Genomic DNA, 23,037 nt, shown 5'->3' on the forward strand with positions numbered 1-23,037 from the left:
GCTGGCCAGAGCAGGCTGCCCCAAGATAGGCCACTTTGAATTTTTTTTTTTTTTTTTTTTTTTTTTTTGAGAGTGCAAGTGGAGGGGAAGGGCAGAGGGGAAGAGAGAGAGGGAGGGAGAGAATCTTAAGCAGGCTCCACACTCAGTGCAGAGTCCAACATGGGGCTTGATTCCCATGACCCTGGGATCATAACCTGAGCCAAAATCAAGAATCTGACACAAACGACTGAGCCACCCAGGTGCCCCAATTTTTTTTTTTTTTTATTTTTAAGATGGGCCACTTTAACACGAACATTATTTTGAGTTAAAGCAAACAAAACCCAGCAGGTTCAGCAGGCTCGGGAAAAGCTCTTTACCTCCCCCTCAAATGCCAGCTCACCAGGAAGAGATTCCTCTTTAACTAAGAAACTTATGTGCCTAAATAACAGGACAATCTTTGTTTTACAAACATCTCTTCTCCCCTTTGATCCTCAGACCCCCACCCCTCTCCTTAGCTCGTGGAAGCCTCATGCTGGTCTTCAGGATTTCAAGTCTGTGTGGATTCCCTGTACATACCTAAATTTGATTTTCCCCAGTTAATCCATCTTGAGTCAATTTGGTTCTTTGCCCAGAGAGAAGGACCTTGAAGGGCAGAGGAAATTCTTCTTCAACAGCTGACATAGTCAGTAGGATACTTTAACTCACTAGACACCACTGCAATGGAGATCCTTGGGACATCTGACATACACCTGGCAGAAGGTAAGATTTCTTACCCTGTCAACCTTCCAAAATCTCTATCTGCAGAGTCCAGTACACCAAGAGTGGTGAGAGTCCTCCTCTCTCTTGCTAAGTTAAATTAGCAGTAGAAAATATTGGTGGAACCTAGTTCCTTAGGCTAAGCAACTCTGGTTAAATTTGGTAGAGTCCTCTTTTGGTTACTGATACATTTCCTCCAAAAAAAAAGTTGTTGGGATTTTCTGTTTGTGTTTTAAGTCATTTGTCATATGAACTTTGAATATGCACATAAGGTAAAGACTGTTGCTAAGGGACATCTTGGAAGCTAAAGCCCCAAAACTGATGGGCACAGATCAAGCACTTAAAAGCTATTAGAGTGCTGTCTCAAGAAGACTCTTGTGATAGGTAAGTTGATCACAGAACAGGTTAGATTGACACTAGGTTTACCCACTAGCCTCAAGCAAACTTGCTTGCAACAAGGTACATTGCAATACAACACACAGTCCCCAAACCTACAGCACATCCCTTCTAGGTATTCATGTGGCTCCAAGAAACCCAAGGTTTAGCCAAAGCTTGTTAACATGTATAGAAGATATTTTTTCTTTCATCTCATTCTGTATCCTAAAAGGGTAGCCTCATGGCCAGTGGAATAGACTGGGGATTGGACTCTCCCTCTGGCCAAGCCAGCTCTCAGGGGTGTTTGTCATGGGAGGTCCCACCCCCTTATAATCTTTGTCATCTCGGGCAACTGGGTGGCTCAGTCATTAAGCATCTGACTTTGGCTTAGGTTATGATCTCACAGTTCAAGACTTTAAGTCGTGCTTTGGGTAAGCTCCTGCTCTGCTTCAGGTGAGCCCCACTTCTCTCTCTGCCCCTCCTGGGATTCTCTCTCTCTCAAAAAAAAAAAAAAAAAAAGTGTCATCTCAGTCACCATTGCCTGTTCATGGTGGCAAGTCCCAGTCCATCAGCACCTGCCCAGTGTCACAGATTAGCAGGCTGTGACTGGAGGAATCTTGTGTTTTCCTGGGAGACCAGAGAACCTGTTTTTACTATCCTTACCACCTGTGAAATGAATGTCTTTGCTTTCTTAGACTAATTTTGGGAGCAGATTGTTAGATCATGGGGGCTGTATCATCTATGCCCTTTTTGGATGCTTCTTGCTTCTTTGGTTCAGCCATTAAAAGGTTAATTGGAGTCACTGTTAATAGATCCTACTCATAGATGGTCTTTAAATTGGTTATATTTAAAGGAAAGACACTCTGTATAGAGAGATCTCAATGGTCTTATTAGAGAACAGTGAGGCTTAGGGACTCCCTTGACAAGCTGAACAGAAATCAGGCCTAAGACTTAAAAATAAATGTCCACATCCAATGTAAAATCCCCTTAAAATCTGGCCTCATCTACCTGTTTTATTTTTTTTTTTTTAATTTTTTTTTTCAACGTTTATTTATTTTTTTGGGGCAGAGAGAGAGGGAGACACAGAATTGGAAACAGGCTCCAGGCTCTGAGCCATCAGCCCAGAGCCTGACGCGGGGCTCGAACTCACGGACCGCGAGATCGTGACCTGGCTGAAGTCGGACGCTTAACCGACTGCGCCACTGAGGCGCCCCTCATCTACCTGTTTTAACCTCCCTTTTCCTACCAAGAATTACAGGCAGCTAAATCTCTGGGTTCAAAGAATACATGTTGCTAATGTAGAGGCTGAAAGCCAGGTAATAGATTTGACAAAAGCACTTGAGACTGGCAATAAGGCTTGCTTTGCTCCTACCTTCCAGGGCTCTGTAAGCACGCTCTGTTAGCTTGAGACATTCCTTTGCAATACACTTTGCAGATGTATCCTAGACCCCCTTCACAAAGAAAAGAAGACCAAACTTTCTCCCAGGCCCTCACACAAATGATCTGCGCAAGACCAGCATTCAGGGGCTAACAGTAGCCAAGACTGAATTATGTATGCTGCAAGAAGGCTTTTGTTAAATTGCTTGATATGGACTTTACTACATCTGTCGATTCCCATTTTAGTTAAAAAAATTAAAAAAAAAAAAAAAGGGAGAGGGGGGTTAATTTAAAAAGGCAAGCCAATCGCTTGATATTCTGACTGTAATCCAGTCCTTTGGGAATTAGAAACAGTTGGCTTACAAACCTCTACAAAACCAGAAATGCAACTCTAGTATCAAGTCAAATCCCAGCTATTTTTACCAATCCCTAAAGCTCTCCTATTCCCCTCAAAATGTGGGTAGGTATTTATTATAAAAGATCAGGATACTGGAACAAAATTGTCCTATACTTAAAAAAATAATAGTAAGTTTTAAATCGCAACTGCCCTGAAACTCTAAACAAATTTTTTTCTTTATATTATTTTTTTTAATGTTTATTTATTTACTTTGAGAGAACGTGAGCAGGAGAGGGGGAGAGAGAAACCCAAGCAGGCTCCTCGCTGTCAGCACAGAGCCCAGTGCGGGGCTCTATCTCACAAACTGTGGTATCATGACCTGAGCCAAAATCAAGAGTTGGACACTTAGCCAACTACCCAGGCACCCCTAAAATTATAAATTTCATCATGTCTTTAAACACAGTTCACAGTCACCTGAGACTGAAGAAAAAATAAAAGACCTTTTTAAAATGCATACTGCTAAAATGTCTTGTGCCCAGATTCCAGCACCTCTGGTAATAGGCAGATATGCTCCAGATTTCCATTTTGGAGAAAACTTGGGATTCTTTGTGATCTAAGTTTTCTGTCCGCACCTTCTCTAGGACCTAAAAGCCATTCCTTTGAAATACAAACTTTAGGGAAGTTTGTAAATAAAGGGCAATTGGGCCTTAAATGTCCTCTCCACAAATTATTAGTAAAAACAAAACCTATAATATTTTGTCTCTGTGTATACATATGACTGTGTATGTTCATATATGTTATAAATGTAAGATATTTTCTCTATCTCCAGAAGGTATCACCAAAATTAATTTGTAAAAGAGTTCTTTTTAGTTGGTTTGAAGCCAAGCGCTTGTAAGTACTGGGAATTCCAAAACTCAGAAAGACAGAAACTAACCCAAATGTTTTCCAAATTCGCATGATCTGGGAAATTTTCAGTACGAAAGCTAATTTAAAGTTGGTTTAACTAAAAAACATGTCTTTAGAGTTAGCGTGAAATGTAAGACTGTCATCCTACCTGTGTTTACTGAAAGTCAAGTAAGTTCACCTCTGAAAATTTATCAGGAAAAAAAAAATATTGATTTTGGTCTAACGCTTCATGAAGTTTTCTGGGAATTGTTAAGAACAAGCAAACAGATGTAAATAAGATAAAAAGATTCGTAGGTAAACTTTTAGTTTCCCAAATCCCTGAAACTAAGTTAAACGATCGGTTAAGTGAAATTTATTGAATATCTAGGTCATTTCCAAATAAAGTAAAATAAAACCCTAAGTACTGAACATAGGTTAATTTATTTTTGTCTTCTTATAGAGAAACTAAAACAGAAGTCTGTTAGCAAACCTAGTTTTTTACTGAAAAACTATGTTTTCAGAAATTATGAAATGTATACACAAATTCGCCATTCTAAAAAATACTGTATAGTTGCTTACCACTTAGTTTTCACTAGAAACTAATAAATGTAATTAAGACTACTAGAAACAATAAGAGAAACAATTCCATATGGAAGGAAAGAAAGATATGTGGTTTTGGTAGAAAAAAGTATGAGGGATAGGAATACATTTTTTTGTTTAGGGAAAAGAGAATTTTGTCGTAAAGGAAGACTGGTTTTTTAAAGGGGGAAAACTTAAGAAGTGAATATAAAAGAGGTTTCAGAAGGTTTATGGGGAAGGAATTTTATATATGATCGGTACTGGCTAAGATTAGGATAAACTTAAGTTTTAGTTTTTCTCTTTGCTAAAAGACCAAGGTTTTCTTAAACATAAACTATAAACAAATGTTTTTTTTAATCTTTAAAGGTAATCTGCCTAGAAAAGAGGAAATGATCACAGAATGCTTATTTATCAAGTCTTTGATTATTTAAGAAAACGGGAGTCTAGTTAGTGTTAAAAAAGCTAAATTTTGCTCACAACTATGTGAGGTTCTATATTTGCCTTTGAAATCTTTTACTGTCACTTTGGTTAAATAGATAATTATTGTTTCATAACGATCTGTGATCCTAATATGAAGTCTTTTGACCACAATGTAAGGTGTTGGAGAGTGGTCCTAGAATATTTCAAAGTTTTTGTGAGAAATTAAACTAATTAGGTATGTTAAATTATGTGGGAAATATCAAATATCTTACATAAAACCCCTAGCACTCTGATGTCCTAGTATGTTACTATGTGTTGTGTGTCACAGAAATAACCAAATTTCCTTGTCCTCTACAGTGTAATGAACTCTGATACAGTCACTGTTTTACTCTGATGGTACTGTAGATATGCCTTATCTTCAGTGAGACTCACATAAAGAACTCTAAGTATAGGTTTCTGATAAGCTTAAGATCATAAAACTGAATTCTTACCATGAAACTGGTAAGAATTTCTGAACTAGGAGAAAAACTGGATTCAACCCAAAACAAGAATTAATGACATGGAAATGAAAGAACTGAAAAGGGTAATTTGAAATTTTATGACTTTTTATTTACCACATTACTGACTTTCTAAAATGCTTTGTTTTTCTAGATTTAAAAAAAAAAAAAAAAAACTTTTTCTCTTAAATGACTTAGAGCAATTTGATAGAATACTACCACTGGAACAAATTGAAACTTGCATCTTTTTCTCTACCTGAACCCTCCAGAATTCAGAAATTCTCAGTAAGTATTCTTATAATTATTTGCACAAGTTCAATTCTGTTCTCCTTGTAACAGGACACAATTGGAAACACTGGTTATATAACCAAGGCTTTGACTGGAATGTCACATTTGATACATGCATAAATTCAGATGTGACCAGACAGCTTTAAGGAGCCAATAAAGCCCCTCAGAGATATCAATTTAGTTCCTTGCTTACAGAGTTCCCAGCAGCCTTACCAGGTGAGTAAATGTTGTTAATTCCTGACAAGTACAGGAACCTCAGGATATTTTGGGGACCTTGGGAAGAGAGGAATTCACCCAAATCTATAGGTATTGCAGAAGCTGTGATGATGTTTTGTTGGGGATCTGGTCTCAAGAGGCTGTTAAAGCTTCAACCTAGAAAAAGCTCCAGGCAAAGCAGGTTTTATTGCTATTCCTGCTGCACTTATATAAGTGATCAGGCCACGTTTTTTTGAAACTAGATTTTACAAACAAATGAGTTATTAATTTGGCTCTCTACGAAAGGTGATTATAGAGTAAATAGGTTTCAGTAACATACCTATTAGATTCTAATACTGTTTATTATAATCTAGACTAGATCCTGATTTCTTCTAGTTTCCTACGATGCCTAGCTATAACTCTCCACAAACATTTTTTATTTTTGTCCCAACCTTCTACATTGAATTCATCTGACAACTAAAACTGCCCTTTCCCCTGAAGCCCTCCAAATTAAATATGAATAAATTTATGTAAACCTCACAGAAATAAACACATCAGCATATACAGGCACTCTTCATGCCTTTTGCTCTGTGGGCCATTCAAAAAGATCACCAGAGACATTCAAACGACAAACCAGAGAAAATCTGTCAGACTGCCACTGCACTGAAGACGCTTTAAGCTTGACATCTAGAAATCTTCTCAACTGGCTACCCTCAAAACTCCGACACCAGCTTAAAATTTGATCTAATCACTAACTGCTCTTTGTTTCCACAGAAATGCCTCTTATTTAATACCTGATTTCTTGAACTATAGTTCAAGGCCTAACTCTGAGAACACACTTGCATCATGCCCCCCAAAATGAGTTTAACTGAACTGATCTACTGACCAGGACTGGTTCAACCAGACAGAACAATCTACCGGCTCAATTTTAATGTGTGAAACTTGAGGGAAGTTTCAGAGGAGGAAACTGCAGGGGCCCAGGGCAGGCAGCCCCAAAGACAGGCCACTTTGGCATGAACATTCTTTTAAGTTAAAATTCAGGAAAAGCTCTTAACCTTTCCCTCAACTGCCTAAATTTACATTGGAAAGGCGAGCCTGTACCATGAACAAGAGATACATCTTTACTGAAGAAACTTCCCTATGTAACAGGACCACCGTTATTTTCCAAACATTTCCTCTCACCTTCCTGCTAATATTCCTTACCCTCCTACCCCTCTCCTTACCTCATGTTGCTTGTCTTCAGAATTTCATGGCTGTGTGCATTCCCCATACTTAAGCTATTAAACTTGGTTTTCTCCTGCTAATCTGTCTCATGTCCATTTGGTTTTTAGTCCACCTAGGACTTTGATGGCCAGAAGAAATGCTTCCTTCCCAATGTATCAGTCCTGCACTGCTGGAAAAATCCTACTTGATCTCTTTATGTTATTGTACTACAGTACTAAATTCTATTAGCTAATATTTTAGGTAGGATTCTTTGGTCTATAATAATATCTTTCCTTTTTGATGCCATCTTTGTGAGATTTTAGAACTGGGGTTATTTTAGCTTCTCATAATATGCATGCTTTCAGTTACATAATTTCGAATTCCAGGGATCTTTCTCACCATAGTTTTCCTTTCTATGAAAACTAATCTTATCAATTAACATTCCAGAAACCACACAAGGAATCCTTGCATAAAGCATGTAAAAGCGTGTGAAAGGTAATCACATCTCCATCTGTTTAATAAAGAAATGCATATCGACTAAAATTCATCACATTCTGGATGTCCCAAGAAAAGTAGTACCTTTAATTGATAACAGTGGTAAACAGAAAGAATGAGGAGATACCCAACTCTACCGTCTAGTTTTTTAAGTCAACAGTAAGCTCTTTAATAAAATAAAAATCAAGTCTGAAAATTCAAAGGAAAACCAGCTGAGAATACAAGAAACCTGTTTCCAGCCAAACCCTAAACCCCTCAGGATGGTCTGGGCCCCCTGAAGCTAAATCCCAATCAAATCAGATTTCAGGGAGTCTATGCCAAGAAAAATACCACTTGGGAAGCAAGGCAGATGCCATTTGCCACTTGTTTATAGTACCAATCAACCACTTAAGCTATGTCATACACTCTCCCCTCCTGGACAGTCTCCAGAGAGTAAGGTCTTTGAGTATTACAGCATTCTGGAATAGGTAGTAAGTGAAATGCCACAGGGGACTATAATAACCATGTATACAACCAACGCAGGATAGGGGCACACAGTGCAGAAGGAAGGTAAGAAGCCTGAACAAACCAGGGTCTCTGGGTCTTCCAAGATCATCTGGACTTACTGGGTTTTGTTAAACATTAGGAAATACTGTTCAAATATATATTCACATATTTGTACTAAAGAACATTTGTGGGTTTTTCCTTTCTAATGTCAGCATTATTACTGTTCTCACTGAAGGAGTTATAAAATGAAGCCATGTCCAGTTTAGATAACCAGACTTTGACAATAACTAATAATTTCTCACTGCTTTCCTCGCTAAATGATCAAATGTTTGTCTTATGATTAAGTTAGCTTGTGCTCACATGCCATCAATATAAAGAGAAAATAATCTGACATTTGATACCAAGTACATTGTGGTATTTTTGAAACCTGTAACCATGTCTTTTAGAGGGAAGAGGAGCAGGTGGGATTTGCTCAAATTTCTTCTGTTCAAAAGAGACCATCAATACTGTTGCAACGGTGAGGAACTGAAAGCATCTACAAAATGTTTTCATACCCAGTTTCTTCCCTGTCTTACAGGAGTCCAGTGTCTTGGACAGCCACCCCGAGAGATTTCAACATACTACCTGAGGAACAGCGCTACAAGCACCTACGCTGCTCCTTTTTTAACAAAACTAGATGCTGCCCAATGTACCTGACACAGACAAGCCTGCCCCTCCCCCAACAGTTATTTTTACTAGGTGATGGTGGTGGTGGTTTTACTCTTTTCTACTTGGATAATTTGATTCTAGAGCAGTACTGCCCAGTAGAACTTCACGCAATAATGGAAATATTCTCCATCTGTGCTAATACAGTAGCCACTAGTCACATGTGGTTATTGATCACCTAAGCAAATGAATTTTTAATTTTAATTTACATTTTTACCAACCACCTATGTGGTATGACTTCACCACAGTGGACATTGTAGTTATAGACCAATTAGAATTTTCTGTAGGAAAACTCTGTGTGTGTGTATGTGTGTGTATATATATAAATGGATATATATAATATATAAAATACTAAACATATAAAATATATAAAAATCCTTATGACAACGCTCCCTAGAACAGCTGAAAGAAAAAAGAATTACTTTGAACAGACAATTCAGGGTATAAATTGTTACTTGCCTTCAGTGTAGTTACTTAATCAAAGAACACACACTAGGCCCTCTTTCTCCTATCTTAGTTTCTTTTTATCATCAGTGAGAACAACTAGTCACTTTAGTAACTGGTCAGAAATCAGTCTTTGGCCTTGACTAAAGTAGTTAACACTCATCAAAGAAAAAATCTGTTCCAAATCTCATAGTCCTGCTTTTAAAATCAAGGCCTCAGGCTTAACCAACAGATGTAGCATCAATATATTTCTAAAACTTAGTCACAGAAAAGAATAACACCCTAACTTAAAAAAATTTAGCTGAGTGTTCTTTCCTTGTATGGATACTAGTGGTATATCCACAAAATGAATTCTATTTCATTAGGTCAGAAACTGTTACAGACTCTCAATTTTAAATCAGTATTAAAGAAAAAGGTGAGAAATACCTTATGTCTGATTTAGTATCTCTGGCACACATTCTTTTGTTTGATAGAAAAAGACATTCAGGTTTGACTTTTGTTATAACACAAGTTCATTAAAGCAATTAACATAGCACATGTAGATGGAGTTTATGAGTCTATTCAGGTGGAAAAACAATTCTACAACATTAAAGTATCTTTACCTCGTAATGAACAAACTGGTCCATTTTCTTGATTCTTAGAGCGCTTATTTCTGAACTGACTTGGAATATCTAATGAAAGGTCTTAAAATGAAATAGGAAAACAGCTGTTAAAGGTACATACCACACTCAAAAAAGAATTTCAAAAACTGGCATATTTGTACATTTATCTCTTTACGGTCATTTTAATACATTATTTTATCTCCACATGCCAAGTATGTCTTACCTAGGAATGGATCAAACTTTCTAGATTCTGTCCCACATATGAGGCAGTTAACCTCATTCTGGAGAATACCTCCGAATATAGCTGTGACAACCGTAGATGCTCCATTTCTAAAGAAAATCACCACAGAGGAAAATACCTCAGTAAAAAATGGAAAATATGTACAAAGCTCCCCTTTGGGGAAATATGTATGTCATTTATTTAACAGATATTAAATATTTTATTTAAATTATGAAATACAAAAACTTTAACGCTATAGAGATATCTACCAAATAAAAGGTTTAAGCCACTGCCCCCACTTCCCCCACTACCACTTCCAATTCCAATGATTTCTCCCAAAGTCACTAACCCTGGACATTTGTCATTACTAACAGATCACGCACATGCCTATACTCAGGACAAGAGGACCCCTTTACCCACAAATATATCCCTCAGAAAAAAGGGAAACCACCTTATATTCAAATTTTTGCAAAGTCTCTCATATGGAGCTCTCTCAATTACTTTGAATAACTTCACTCAGGGATAGTTTTAGATTTTTTACATGGCCAACTGTCAGGCTGAGGAAAAAAAGGTAAAGAAATTTATTACATAGTAATTACTGATGGAGGTATGACTTCACAGTTGAAGGCTAGATGTTACCGTCAACAAGCCTTTTAAAAAGCTCACTTAAAATAATACTGTAATTTCCTTGCTGAGATCAAGAATATAGGTTGGGAATGATTAAACAAAAAACCAAAACCAATAGCCCTAAAGTACTTAACTTTTTGTGCTTCAGCTTCATCACATGTCCCACAGGAATAACATCTACCTACCTCAGAGGCCTGGTGTGAAGATGAAATGGGAGTCTACACAGTGCTTTCAGACAAGTGCTTACCAAAAAGAAAGCCTTCAAATTATTTCAAGGCTTTTCTACTAGCATAATAATTAGGCTCATACCTGCATTTTGCTTTTTTTTTTTTTTTTTTTTTTTTCAAAATATGTCTTGAACACGTACCTCACTCTCTTTGACAGCAGTATGGCATGCCACAGTACGAACATGTAATAAAGGCAAGAACCACCAAGAAAGTACACCATGAAAGCAGGATTAGCAAACACTTAGAGAGCACTTAATCTATGCTGAACTACATTCAAAGTACTTTCCATGTATTAAATCAATTCATCTGCAAAACAACTCTATGAAGTAGATACAATTATTCCCACTTCAGAGACCAGGAGGCTGAGGTCCAACTTGGCCCAGGGTCACACAGCTGACCTGGTGTGAGCAGATGCTCTTAACACTATGCTCCTTTTCTTAATTTAACCAATATAATGTAATGGCTTTTCAGGTGGTTTCAACTATTTGCTATCATTGATAGTACCTACCACAAACACTTGTATATTATTAACCTTTGTGCACTTACGTATGCAGTTAAGTCAGTAAATGCTCCTTTTCTGCTGATAGCAATTTTAGGTGGTTTCTGTCACTTGCAAGCAGTAATACTTCTAACATACGTAACCGTACTTTCTGATTTGCTCCAAAATTAAACCCACTGCAACGATGAGACAGACAAAACCTACTTGAGCAATTATATTATTTTAAACGTTTGCTTCCTTTTCCACAGAAAGGCTTCTGTTCCTTACTGGCAAAGAAATACACTGTTGCTTCATCTTTTTTAAAGTTTTTCATAAGATATCTAGATTTAGTAAATTAAAAAAGGGAAGATACATTGGAACTATGTGACATAAAGCCACTTCAGGTTTCAGGTGGAATATCTATGTCATAAATAAAGGACTATGACCTTTTCATACTGATGTTCTCATACAATGACACCCTTAGTTAAAATGGAAACTGCTTTATTTCTTCCACTGAGAAAAGGATACTAATCAAGTCTTGACTATGCGATGTGTATGGCATTAAATGATTTAAAACGAGATTCATAAATAATTTCAAAACTGCTTTCCCATTTATTATAACTGTTATAAGAATGTTTAAATATTAGCTACTTGGACAGCCTCACGCCGCTAGGGTCCTTTATACTGGCAGTAATGATTTTCTGTGTACTAAAAAGAACATGTCTGTCATTTATTTCTACCATCCCCACCTTCAGCAGGGCTGGATGTGTTTACACAAGTAAACAGTGCAGAGGAGACCTTTTTTGCAGTTTTAGCAAATATGATGCTTAGATCCTGAAATGATAATTTTCTTCTTTTTGTTCCTAACTCACTAATGGAACTTACAATTACTACTCTTTAAAATATCAAGAAAAGATTGAGCTAATGCTGAAAACTCATCAGTTACTAGAAGATCATCCTAGGACTATTACACATTGTGACTCCCATGAGGGTGCCTTGGGCATCAAATAAAATAAAAACATATACCCTCTCACCTCACACAGACTATCCTTGATAAAGGCCCAGTTCAATATTCTTAGTGTATGAAATTCCATCATAAAATACAAAGCAGAAGTTTTCACTTAATACTACTGTCAACTTGGTGCTAGCATCAAGAAGAGTTCTACCAGGTCACAAATCCCTCCCTTTCTGTACTGGATTCTAACTGGAATCATAACCAGTAGGACCCAGAGAGCCAAACATTTTGAAAAGCATGGCAATTCAAATGGTTGCCCTTCTCTGATACAGCCAGATTAGCTATGAGGCTGCTCTGTCATTATAAGGACCCTAACTCCAAATTAAATCAGATTTGTGAACTGCAAGGCAATACTATAGTGACCCCCATATATTACTTACTCTTTTCCTTCTGTCTCTAGGAAGTTTGCCTTGTAAATCCCTTTCCTGCACAGGTCAATACAAAAAATTTGTCTTGTAAATCCCTTTCTGACACAGGTCAATTCAAAAAAATTTGAACAAAAGGAGACTACACTTAAACAAAATCAGCCTGAAATAACAGCAAATCATCCCAACCTCAAGCAAAATAAACTTTCTAATCTCAATGTATATTTTGGGGTTTTAGTACCGGGGAAAACAATCTAAAAGGTTTGTTTTATTCCTACTGAGAGGCAAGAAAAATTCTGAGAACTTACAAAGGCCTCAATTTCATTCAAGAACAAATGTAAGGAAAATTTACATTCAAAATATTTTAAGCCTTTGTTTCTACTGAATAAATATAATTATTTTAGTAAAGAAAATTAAGTCTCCCAAACATTATTCAATACATTTGGCAAGGAATTTTTAAATGCTAAATTGTACAAAATATTTTCTGTTCTTTTTCATATTTTAAAATATACCAAAAACAATCGGTACTACACCAAGAAGCAAGTACAGAATGCCTCTGGTATGGAAGCAGGAGGCACATGCTCACCCACTTGTTACTAAATTCAAGCGCACAAAAATTTCACCAAAGATCCAGGAAAACTCTCCACCTTCCATTACAAAGCTAATAAATAGTAACACCAATAGAAATGTCTGAGATCCTCCTAAAAACAAAAGAAGAAAACTACATCTTACATGCAACATTTGTTACTTCCAGACAGAGCAGAATTCTCCTGCAGAATTGCTGACCGGGAAACGCCATTGAAACCGCCCTGGAGTTCCAGGTGCAGGTGGTCCAAAAGGTATCGCATGAATTCATGGGCATCCTGTTGCTGATAGCCCCTAAAGCAAAAAGAAACAACCGTCACTGGGGAGGCTCCACCTGCCCAGCCAAACATTCAGGAAGGCAAAGCGTTGCGAAGGGCTGCAGTCCCACCTCAGAGCACAGTCCCCCCACTTGCCCCAGGTTTTACTTCTCTTCAGGGACAATTTCTAAAATTTCTCTATGAGGAACAATTCTCCTAAAACAAGTGTGAAAACACAGAACATTAGAGCTAACTGGGCTTGCAGTGATCTCAACTGAACTCACTTTAGAGATGAAAACTGAGGGGGCAAGAAAAGGGGTGTATGACGTCCTAAGTTCTATAACAAAGGACTTACAGAGATGGGACGAACTCTAACCCATGTCTCCTAGATGGACTCCGAGCTTTCCCACTATCACACATGGCCTCTCTAGAAGATGCTCAAATGTTAAAAGTGTCACATGTTGCCCTCACCAGAAAACTAGGTCTAAACTACCGTTATAAGAGATAAGGAATTTAAAACTATTTTTTTAGATTGAAAGATACTAATTTTTTAACTTTCTAAAGAGTTTATACTTGGTTCCTAATCTCTGATTCAAAAGACATTTTTTAAATAAATACTCTAAAAAATGCATTGACTCATATACAATTATGCTCTAGCCTAAAACTTGAATATAAGCAGCAACATATTCTTTTTTTATTAAAGATTTTTTTTTTTTCAACGTTTATTTATTTTTGGGACAGAGAGAGCCAGAGCATGAACGGGGGAGGGGCAGAGAGAGAGGGAGACACAGAATCGGAAACAGGCTCCAGGCTCTGAGCCATCAGCCCAGAGCCCGACGCGGGGCTCGAACTCACAGACCACGAGATCGTGACCTGGCTGAAGTCGGACGCTTAACCGACTGCGCCACCCAGGCGCCCCAAAGCAGCAACATATTCTTAACTTACTTCTTGTACTATATTCAGACAGGAAATTGTATGGAATTCTGATACTAATATAGACCATGACAAGTGAACAGTAATGAAGGCAGACAGAAAATGAAGCTGGTACAGTTGAAGATTATAGAGGTTAACGTACATAAAATAATCAAGCAATGATACACGTATAAAGTACTTTAAAACACTATGGGTAGAAAACATTTCTGACTACAGTTTGCTAACATGGAGGTTCTTTTTATCTTTTAAATCACAAGTTTTTCTGGCTTGGTCTTGAGGCAAAACTTCCACCACTCTTCTAGGCAGTGGTTCCACAAACAAATTTCTTTCAGGCAGAGTTTCCCTCAATATATATTTTCCTCCTTTCCCTAAAATTTCTCCTGGAAATCATAAATTATTGAAAACATCTACCCAACCAATGCAATGTAAGTCAGAAGTCACTTGACCACTATAGCTTTAACTGATCTGTTTAGCAACTAAGTATCAATATATGTTCAAGGATTTCTTCTAAGACTTCTATAAACAAAAATGTTAAAATTCAGTCAAAAGTATTCCAAGTTGGTAGTTCTTTTACATATCTATGGAGGTGCTTTAAACTTTTTCATCATAACATCCAATTTTTTTTATGACTCAAAGTTAAGATTAGTATCTCAGATCATATGTGAAATTCTATCACATATAAAACAGTTTTATTCTCTCACCAAAATAAACTAATCTCTAATCATTTTTCTCAAATGGGTCATGAAAACCAGTACTTTGTAGTTATGTTGACTTGTTCTTTCATCAAACACATATCCATTCCTTTTTAAAAAACAATCTTCCTAATGTACATTTGTGAATGCTTCCCAACACACCATGATTCTCTTTTCTTATATAAAAGCACATTATTTTCAAACACTTCCCTTACCATTAGGAACATTTTTTTTAACCTTCATGTGATCATGGAACACTCAGCTGTTCTATAAAGGTATCACTTATATTTTTGTTCCAATTTGTGATCTTTACCAAAAAAAAAAAAAAACCACCGGCTCTGCTTCTTTTCTTCTAAGACTAGGAAATTTTGGGGCCCCTGGGTGGCTGAGTCGGTTGAGTATCAGACTTTGGCTCAGGTCATGATCTCGCAGTTTGTGAGTTCGAGCCCCGCATGGAGCTCTGCGCTGGAAGCTTGGAGCCTGGAGCCTGCTTCGGATTCTGTGTCCCTCTCTCTCTGCCCCTCCCTGGCTCACACCATGTCTCTCTCTCCCTCTCTCTCAAAAATAAACATTAAAAAAAAAATTAAGACTAGGAAATTTTTCTAATTGGCTAAACAGACATTTACAACTCCATTTTTAAACACTTTCACTGACTTACCTGAAAGTCTTAAAAAATACTATTTAGTAAGTTACAACCAACAAACTTCAGTTAGCTTTTCAATTATTTCCCAATTATACAATCTGGAGCTTCAAAATTTCCTTTGCATTCAACTTAGGTCTCTCTTGGTTGGTAATCATGTTTAAAGGAAACACTCCTCACATTGGATGCAATGTTTGTTTTGTATACAAATCATTTCAGTGATGTCACCCAAATAAGTGCTTGTGAATTAGTGAGGAAATAGATTTATAAAAAAACTGGGTGGCTCAGTTGGTTAAGTGTCTGACTTCGGCTCGGGTCAGGATCCCACAGTTCATGAGTTCGAGCCCCGCTGTCAACTGTGCTGACAGCTCAGAGCCTGGAGCCTGCTTCAGAATCTGTGTCTCCCTCTCTCTGTGCCCCTCCCCCGCTCATTCTCGGTCTCTCTCTCTCAAAAATAAATAAACATTAAAAAAAAGAAAAAAAAAGCCAACTGGTATCTCTCTGACAGACCAGAATTAAGAAAGTAAAGACCGAGGGGAAAAAACAGTGGCTCCAGTTTTAATACTGTTCCTTACCTCCATTTGTTTGTAACCTTAGATAAAGATTACCTCCTTAATGCTTACAGAAAATCTGTGTCATAAAGATGCTGTGAGAAATAATGGTTGGCGACCACAATGCAAATATAAAAAGCCCAAAAGATCATGAAGCATCTCTTCTGAGTGAAGGAGACGAGAAAGAGGGGCACTGCTGAAGCACCACGTATAAGAATACAGGGGCAACTGTTTCTTCACAACAATTTTTGGCACGATAAGACAAGTTGTGTTTTTTAAGATTTTTTTAAAAGTTTATTTTGAGAGAGAGTGCAAGCAAGGGGCAGAGAGAGAGGGAGAGAGAGAGAATCCTAAGCAAGCAACGCACTGTCAACATGGAGCCCAACGTGGGGCTCGAACCCACGAACCGTGAGACCAAAATCAAGAGTCAGGAGCTCAACTGACTGAGCCATCCAGGTGCCCCAAGACAAGCTATATTTACTCACATCGTACAAATAAAGAAAAGTTCCAATAAAGAATAGTAAAAGAAAATGCTACTTTGTACCTGGGCTTAAGTGTGAAAAGCAGACATTCCAAGTAATGAAACGGATACCACAGAATACAAACAGATGCAAGGACTTCCTGTATGAAGCCAAAACACACACAGTCGTGACATACACCTGTACATTATTGACTATGCTCTGTTTTGGCAGTACCAGTACGTAATGCATAAAATGCAAAGTTCAATAGGGAACAGAATATGCCTATACAGAATCAAATTTTATCATTCCAGAGAAAACTTCTTCTAAAATACCTAGGACATAATCTAATTTTAGGTAGTGTTCTTATTTTTTAAATAACTTTAACATTCATAAAATAATTGTTACTATTTTTTCTAAATTATCTGAAATACCAAAATCAATTATATTTATCTATTCCTATCCATTTTGTGGAATCAACCATGGCTGAGTTTCTCGGAGATAAAAATACCAAAAATTGAAAATAACAAACATGATTGTTTTTATTTACAAAACACACAAAAACATACAAAAGCAAAACTCCTACTCAGAAGAAATAGTACTACTTAATTATAAATTGCTAACAGCATACCTAGAAAGATTACCATTAAATTAAGATCTCACATGCAGAGACTTATTTGTTATCCACAAAGATATTTTTTATATTCTCTACAAAGCCAAGTTAGCTAGCAAATATAAAAATAATGTTTTGGTACTTTATTCACCCATCATTTTTAAACATTAATTACAACAAGAACTGATAAAAACAAAACTACAGAAAACTCGATTTTGAGAACTCAAGGCCAATACATATTAAGTCAAGTTTATCTGAAATCAGAGACAGCACAAAAATGATATAAGAAGCAAGGGAATAAATACCAGGACCTGATCTGAATTATCAAGAGGCTCTCCTGGAGAGGTAGCATTAAACTTGACCTTAAAGAAGAAACTGGGCATCATAAAGCAAATCCCATAGGACAAACATAACAAAGATACAGAGGCAATGAGACAACAAACATCATGTTAAGGAAAGCAAGGAGTTAAAAAAAAAAAAAAAAAAAAAAAAGGCCTATCGAAATTAAAAGCAAGTATCTTTCTTTTAAGTAATTTCTATGCCCAATGTGGGGCTCAAACTCACAAGCCTGAGATCAAGAGTCACATGCTCTACCAATTGAGCCAGCCAAGCACCCCAAAGCCAGTATCTTTTGACCCAGCAATTGTCTCTTGAACCAGCAACTGCTCTTAGAACCTTGCACATACACGTATGAGACTATCCACTGCAGCACTGTCTCCAACAGCAAAAGAAATGGTCTATATAACCACTGGTAGGGGACTGTATATAAATTATGATACGACCATAAAGTAGAACACTATGTGGCCATAAAATGAACAGAGAAAGAAAGTTATTGATACTAATATGAATCACTTCAAACTAGGAAAAAAAATTTTGTTACCATTTGTTAAAAATTATACACACACACCCCACACTTGTATATACACAGAGTATCATCAAAAGGATACAAAAAAATGTAGTAACTATGACTGCTTCCAGAAAACAAAATGAATGGCTGGTAAACAGAGTAAAAGAAAAAACTTACATTGTATATTCCTTTTTTCATCTTTGGAAATTTGGAGCCATTTGTATTTTATCTATTTAAAAAACATAAACTTAAAGGTACTTTTATGAAAAGGAAAAGGACAGGAAAAGCAGGACATACTAGGTAGCAGTAAGAAGTGTGGTAAGTAGATATGCATTTTGAGAAGGTCAAACTTTGGCAATTGTTTACCTGCTGGCTTTTGGTCTGAGTAGGGAAAAAGAAAGAATAGCTTTGGTGGTTTCTATACCCAAAGGTGCTGATTACATTTACAGTGTATTTTTTTCTGCATTTATTTAATGAATGAAAGCTGTTCCTACTTCCAGATGCATGTTTTTATTTCATTCCAAGGGATCAAATTCCCGAGACACTGTCATAGGTTTTAATCAGGAAAATGGGCTTCCTAACATTTTTTTTTAATGTTTTATTATTTATTTTTGAGCGAGCACACACAAGTGACGGAGGGGCAGGGGAAGAGGGGGACAGAGGATCTGAAACAGGCTCTGTGCTGACAGCAGAGAACCTGATGCAGGGCTCAAACTCAGGAACCATGAGATCATGACCTGAGCCGAAGTCAGACACTTAACAGACTGAGCCACCCAGGCACCCCACTTCCTAACATTTTTAAAACATTTATTTGGGGACCATAAATATAACAAAAACATAGTTCAAGACTCCCTACACTTCTACATAGGCACACTATAGGAACTTTACCTTGCATACCTAATAGGAGTAACAGCTTTAAGAAGAAAGCCCCACACCTCCCTCACACCTGGGTGTTGTACAGTAACCTTACACTTAAGCTTTATCCTGGATATAATCTCAAGATCTAGATCTAACCAAGAGAAAATTATTCTTTGATTAAAATACAATGGGGAACAATCTCAATTACTGCAGAACTAAATGAAAGCCCTGCGAACAACACACAGTCATTCTACTCTCATCAGTCAGTAAGGAAATCTAAGAGTTCATGTGTATTAGGAATCACTCCATTTATCAACTTTTTTTTTTTTTTAAGAAAATAATCCAATTTACTCTCTAGGGAATGGGGCCACCCCTCTCAGATCTAGGGTGCCGTCCATCCTTAAATAAACAGAAACTTGGTTACCTTTTCCAAGAGTCCTTTCCTTTCATCGGTAAGGGAACAGGATGTGCAAAATTAAGCAGCTAAAAATAAAATCATGCTCACAGGCTACAGAAACTTTATACAAAGGGCAGAGATGTGGGCAGACTTAGAAGAAAAGTACAATTCTATTGAATACAAGTTTCATACTGTTTCTAAACTGATTAAGAATAAAGGACCTGAGGGGCACCTGGGTGGCTCAGTCGGTTAAACATCCAACCCTTGATTTTGGCCCCTCCCCTACTCGTGCTCTCTTTCTCTCCCAAAATAAAAAAATAAGCTTTAAAAAAAAAAAAGAAAGAAAGAAAGAAAAATAAAGGACCTGAGTCACCATGGGGACCAAGCAGAATAGTATAAAGTTAGTTGGTGAGCTTTATTCAGGCATATAGACAAATTACTGCTCACACATCTATCATTTACCAACTCCACAAAGACCTGGGTTCTAATTCTGGTCCTACACTTATTAGATGCTTAAGACTGAACAAGTTTACCTCCTCTCAGTTTTATCTTTTTTATTTTTTTTATTTATTTTTTATTATTTTTTTTTTTTAAATTTTTTTTTTCAACGTTTATTCATTTTTGGGACAGAGAGAGACAGAGCATGAACGGGGGAGGGGCAGAGAGAGAGGGAGACACAGAATCGGAAACAGGCTCCAGGCTCTGAGCCATCAGCCCAGAGCCTGATGCGGGGCTCGAACTCACAGACCGCGAGATCGTGACCTGGCTGAAGTCGGACGCCTAACCGACTGCGCCACCCAGGCGCCCCAGTTTTATCTTTTTTAAATTGGGGCTAACCCTTCCTACCTTGACAAATTTTATTGTTGGGTTTTTTAATTAAAGTCAGACATAAAAGACGTAAAGTACTGGGCACATAGCATTCAATAAATAGAAACTATTTTTATATAGTTTATAAAACATATAAGCTATATAAAAACATATAAAAATATGTATGTATTTATAAATATATAGTTTACAAAACACAAAGACTAAGTCCCTACCAAGAGTCTAACTAGGAGACTGTGTTAGAAATGTCAATATTAAGTCCAAACTTGGTTAGTGGTAAATGAAACCGTCATTTCCACCTTTCCTACTTAGAGTCAAGAAACTTTAAAATCCTGGGGCACCTGGGTGGCTCAGTCGGTTGAGCATCCGACTTCAGCTCAGGTCATGATCTCGCAGTTTGTGAGACCCACATTGGTCTCACTTCTATTAGTGTGGAGCCTGCTTCGGATCCTCTGTCCCCCGTCCCTCTCCCCCTCCCCCACTTATGCTCTCTCAAAAAATAAACATTAAAGATTTTTTAAAATTAAAAAAAACAAAAGAAACTTTAAAATCCTTACAAAATTTATCTCCTCTGGAAGGGGATTTAAGTGGCATGATATATAAAAGAAATTTCCTTCAAAACAAAGACCAGGGGGAACAACAGTCCATCACCTCAGATCCTCAAGGCTAGACTTTTCAAGTTAAGGTAACAAATGACAGTTCTGTTTATTACCTTTTAAACATTTCTTTATATTACTAATATATCTAAACTACTATTAGGCAATAGAGCAAGAAAAATAGCTAACTTTTACTAAAGCAGGCTGTTGTGTTTTTTGTTTGTTTGTTTTTAAAGGAGAGGAATATACATTAGATGCCCACATCCTGACTAGCAAGAGCACGGACACGCTTCAGGAGGATAAAATCAGCAGAAGGTAGCAAAGACTGTGGTCAAACACCTGCAGTGCCTCAAATCTGCCACTACCTGAATCCCTACAGAGATGACTAACCAAGGAGAAGAGGCAGATTCCTCTGACAGCAAGGCTGTTTCCCTTCTCAAGTGAGGCCAGAGACAGCAAGGAAAACACAGGGACTCCACAGGCACATTAGGATGTGGCCCAGTTACCTTCTGAAAACTGAATCCTGATGGACTAGCCTTGACTAGTCTTCTAACACCTTTAGAACCCAGCCCAAACAGTGAAATGTAAGACACATATTTCTGCAGTTGCATTTGAATTTTTTTTTTTAGTTGAAATAACAAGATGGTGTATATGGTAATTATTCTTCATAAAAGTTTGAAAGTATCTAATATCTAAAAGCTATAAAGAACTTATCAAACTCAACACCCAAAAAACAAATAACTTAGTTAAGAAACGTAAAGAAGATACGAACACTTTTCCAAAGAAGACATCCAGATGACTAACAGACACATGAAAAGATGCTCAACATCACTCATCATCAGGGAAATATAAATCAAAACCACAATAAGATACCACCTCACACCTGTCAGAATGGCTAAAATTAGCACAAGAAACAAAAGCTACTAGCAAGGATGCAGAGAAAGGGGAACAGTCTTACACTGTTAGTGGGAATGCAAACTGGTGCAGCCATTCTAGAAAACAGTATGAAGGCTCCTCAACAAACTAAAAACAGAACCCTACAACCTAGCAATCGCACTACTAGGCATTTATCCACAGGATACAGATGTGCTGTTTCGAAGGGACACATGAACCCCCATGTTTATAGCAGCACTATCAACAATAGCCGAAGTATGGAAAGAGCCTAAATGTCCATCGATAGATGAATGGATAAAGAAGATGTGGTATGGGGCGCCTGGGTGGCGCAGTCGGTTAAGCGTCCGACTTCAGCCAGGTCACGATCTCGCGGTCCGTGAGTTCGAGCCCCGCGTCGGGCTCTGGGCTGATGGCTCAGAGCCTGGAGGCTGTTTCCGATTCTGTGTTTACCTCTCTCTCTGCCCCTCCCCCGTTCATGCTCTGTCTCTCCCTGTCCCAAAAATAAATAAACGTTGAAAAAAAAAATAAATTAAAAAAAAAAAAAAGATGTGGTATATATATATATACACACACACACACACACACACACATACACACACACACACACACAATGGAGTATTACTTGGCAATGAAAAAGAATGAAATCTTGCCATTTGCAAGTACGTGGATGGAACTGGAGGGTATTAGGCTAAGTGAAATTACTCAGAGACAGACAAAAATCATATGACTTCACTCATATGAGGACTTTAAGAGACAAAACAGATGAACTTAAGAGAAGGGAAACAAAAATAATATAAAAACAGGGAGGAGGGCAAAACAGAAGAGACTCATAAATATGGAGAACACACTGAGAGTTACTGGAGGGGTTGTGGGAAGGGGGAGGGGCTAAATGGGTAAGGGGCACTGAGGAATCTACTCCTGAAATCATTGTTGCACTATATGCTAACTAATTTGGATGTAAATTTTAAAAAATAAAAAAATTAAATAAATAACATTAAAAAAAAGAAACTAAAAATAGAACTTCCATGTGATTCAGTAATTGCATTATTAGGTATTTACTCAAAGGATACAAAAACACAGATTCAAAGGGGTACATGCACCCCAATGTTTATACAGCATTATCAATAATAGTCAAATTATGGAGAGAGCCCAAATGTCCACTGACTGATGAATGGATAAAGAAGATGTGCTATGGGGCGTCTGGGTGGCTCAGTTAGTTAAGGGTCCAACTTCAGCTCAGGTCATGATCTCACGGTTACTTAAGCTGAGCCCCGCATCAGGCTCTGTGCTGTCAGCTTGGAGCCTGGAGCCTGCTTCAGATTCTGTGTCTCGAGCA

General features: G+C 37.5%; 1 protein-coding gene and 1 long non-coding RNA gene across 10 annotated transcripts in view; one reads left to right on the forward strand and one right to left on the reverse strand.

Annotated features, from left to right (window-relative positions):
- USP3 (ubiquitin specific peptidase 3) overlaps positions 1-23,037 on the reverse strand; it is a 114,216-nt gene that overhangs the window by 27,949 nt on the left and 63,230 nt on the right. For 5 of the 9 annotated variants that reach the window (XM_045449467.1, XM_045449466.1, XM_045449470.1 and 2 more), the window contains 4 exons: positions 13,288-13,434; positions 12,571-12,615; positions 9,847-9,953; positions 9,624-9,704 (listed from right to left, as the gene is read on the reverse strand). In XM_045449467.1, coding sequence (XP_045305423.1) covers positions 9,624-9,704; positions 9,847-9,953; positions 12,571-12,615; positions 13,288-13,434 — 380 coding nt within the window. The remainder of the gene's footprint in view (positions 1-9,623; positions 9,705-9,846; positions 9,954-12,570; positions 12,616-13,287; positions 13,435-23,037) is intronic. The other 4 variants (XM_045449472.1, XM_045449473.1, XM_045449471.1 and 1 more) reach the window with 1 other exon arrangement.
- LOC123582894 lies at positions 569-21,156 on the forward strand. Its single transcript, XR_006704634.1, has 3 exons — positions 569-738; positions 5,360-5,490; positions 21,044-21,156. It is a non-coding gene; the product is annotated as an uncharacterized LOC123582894 (long non-coding RNA).

The sequence above is a fragment of the Leopardus geoffroyi genome, chromosome B3, assembly GCF_018350155.1.
Source record: "Leopardus geoffroyi isolate Oge1 chromosome B3, O.geoffroyi_Oge1_pat1.0, whole genome shotgun sequence".
NCBI classification, from domain to species: domain Eukaryota; kingdom Metazoa; phylum Chordata; class Mammalia; order Carnivora; family Felidae; genus Leopardus; species Leopardus geoffroyi.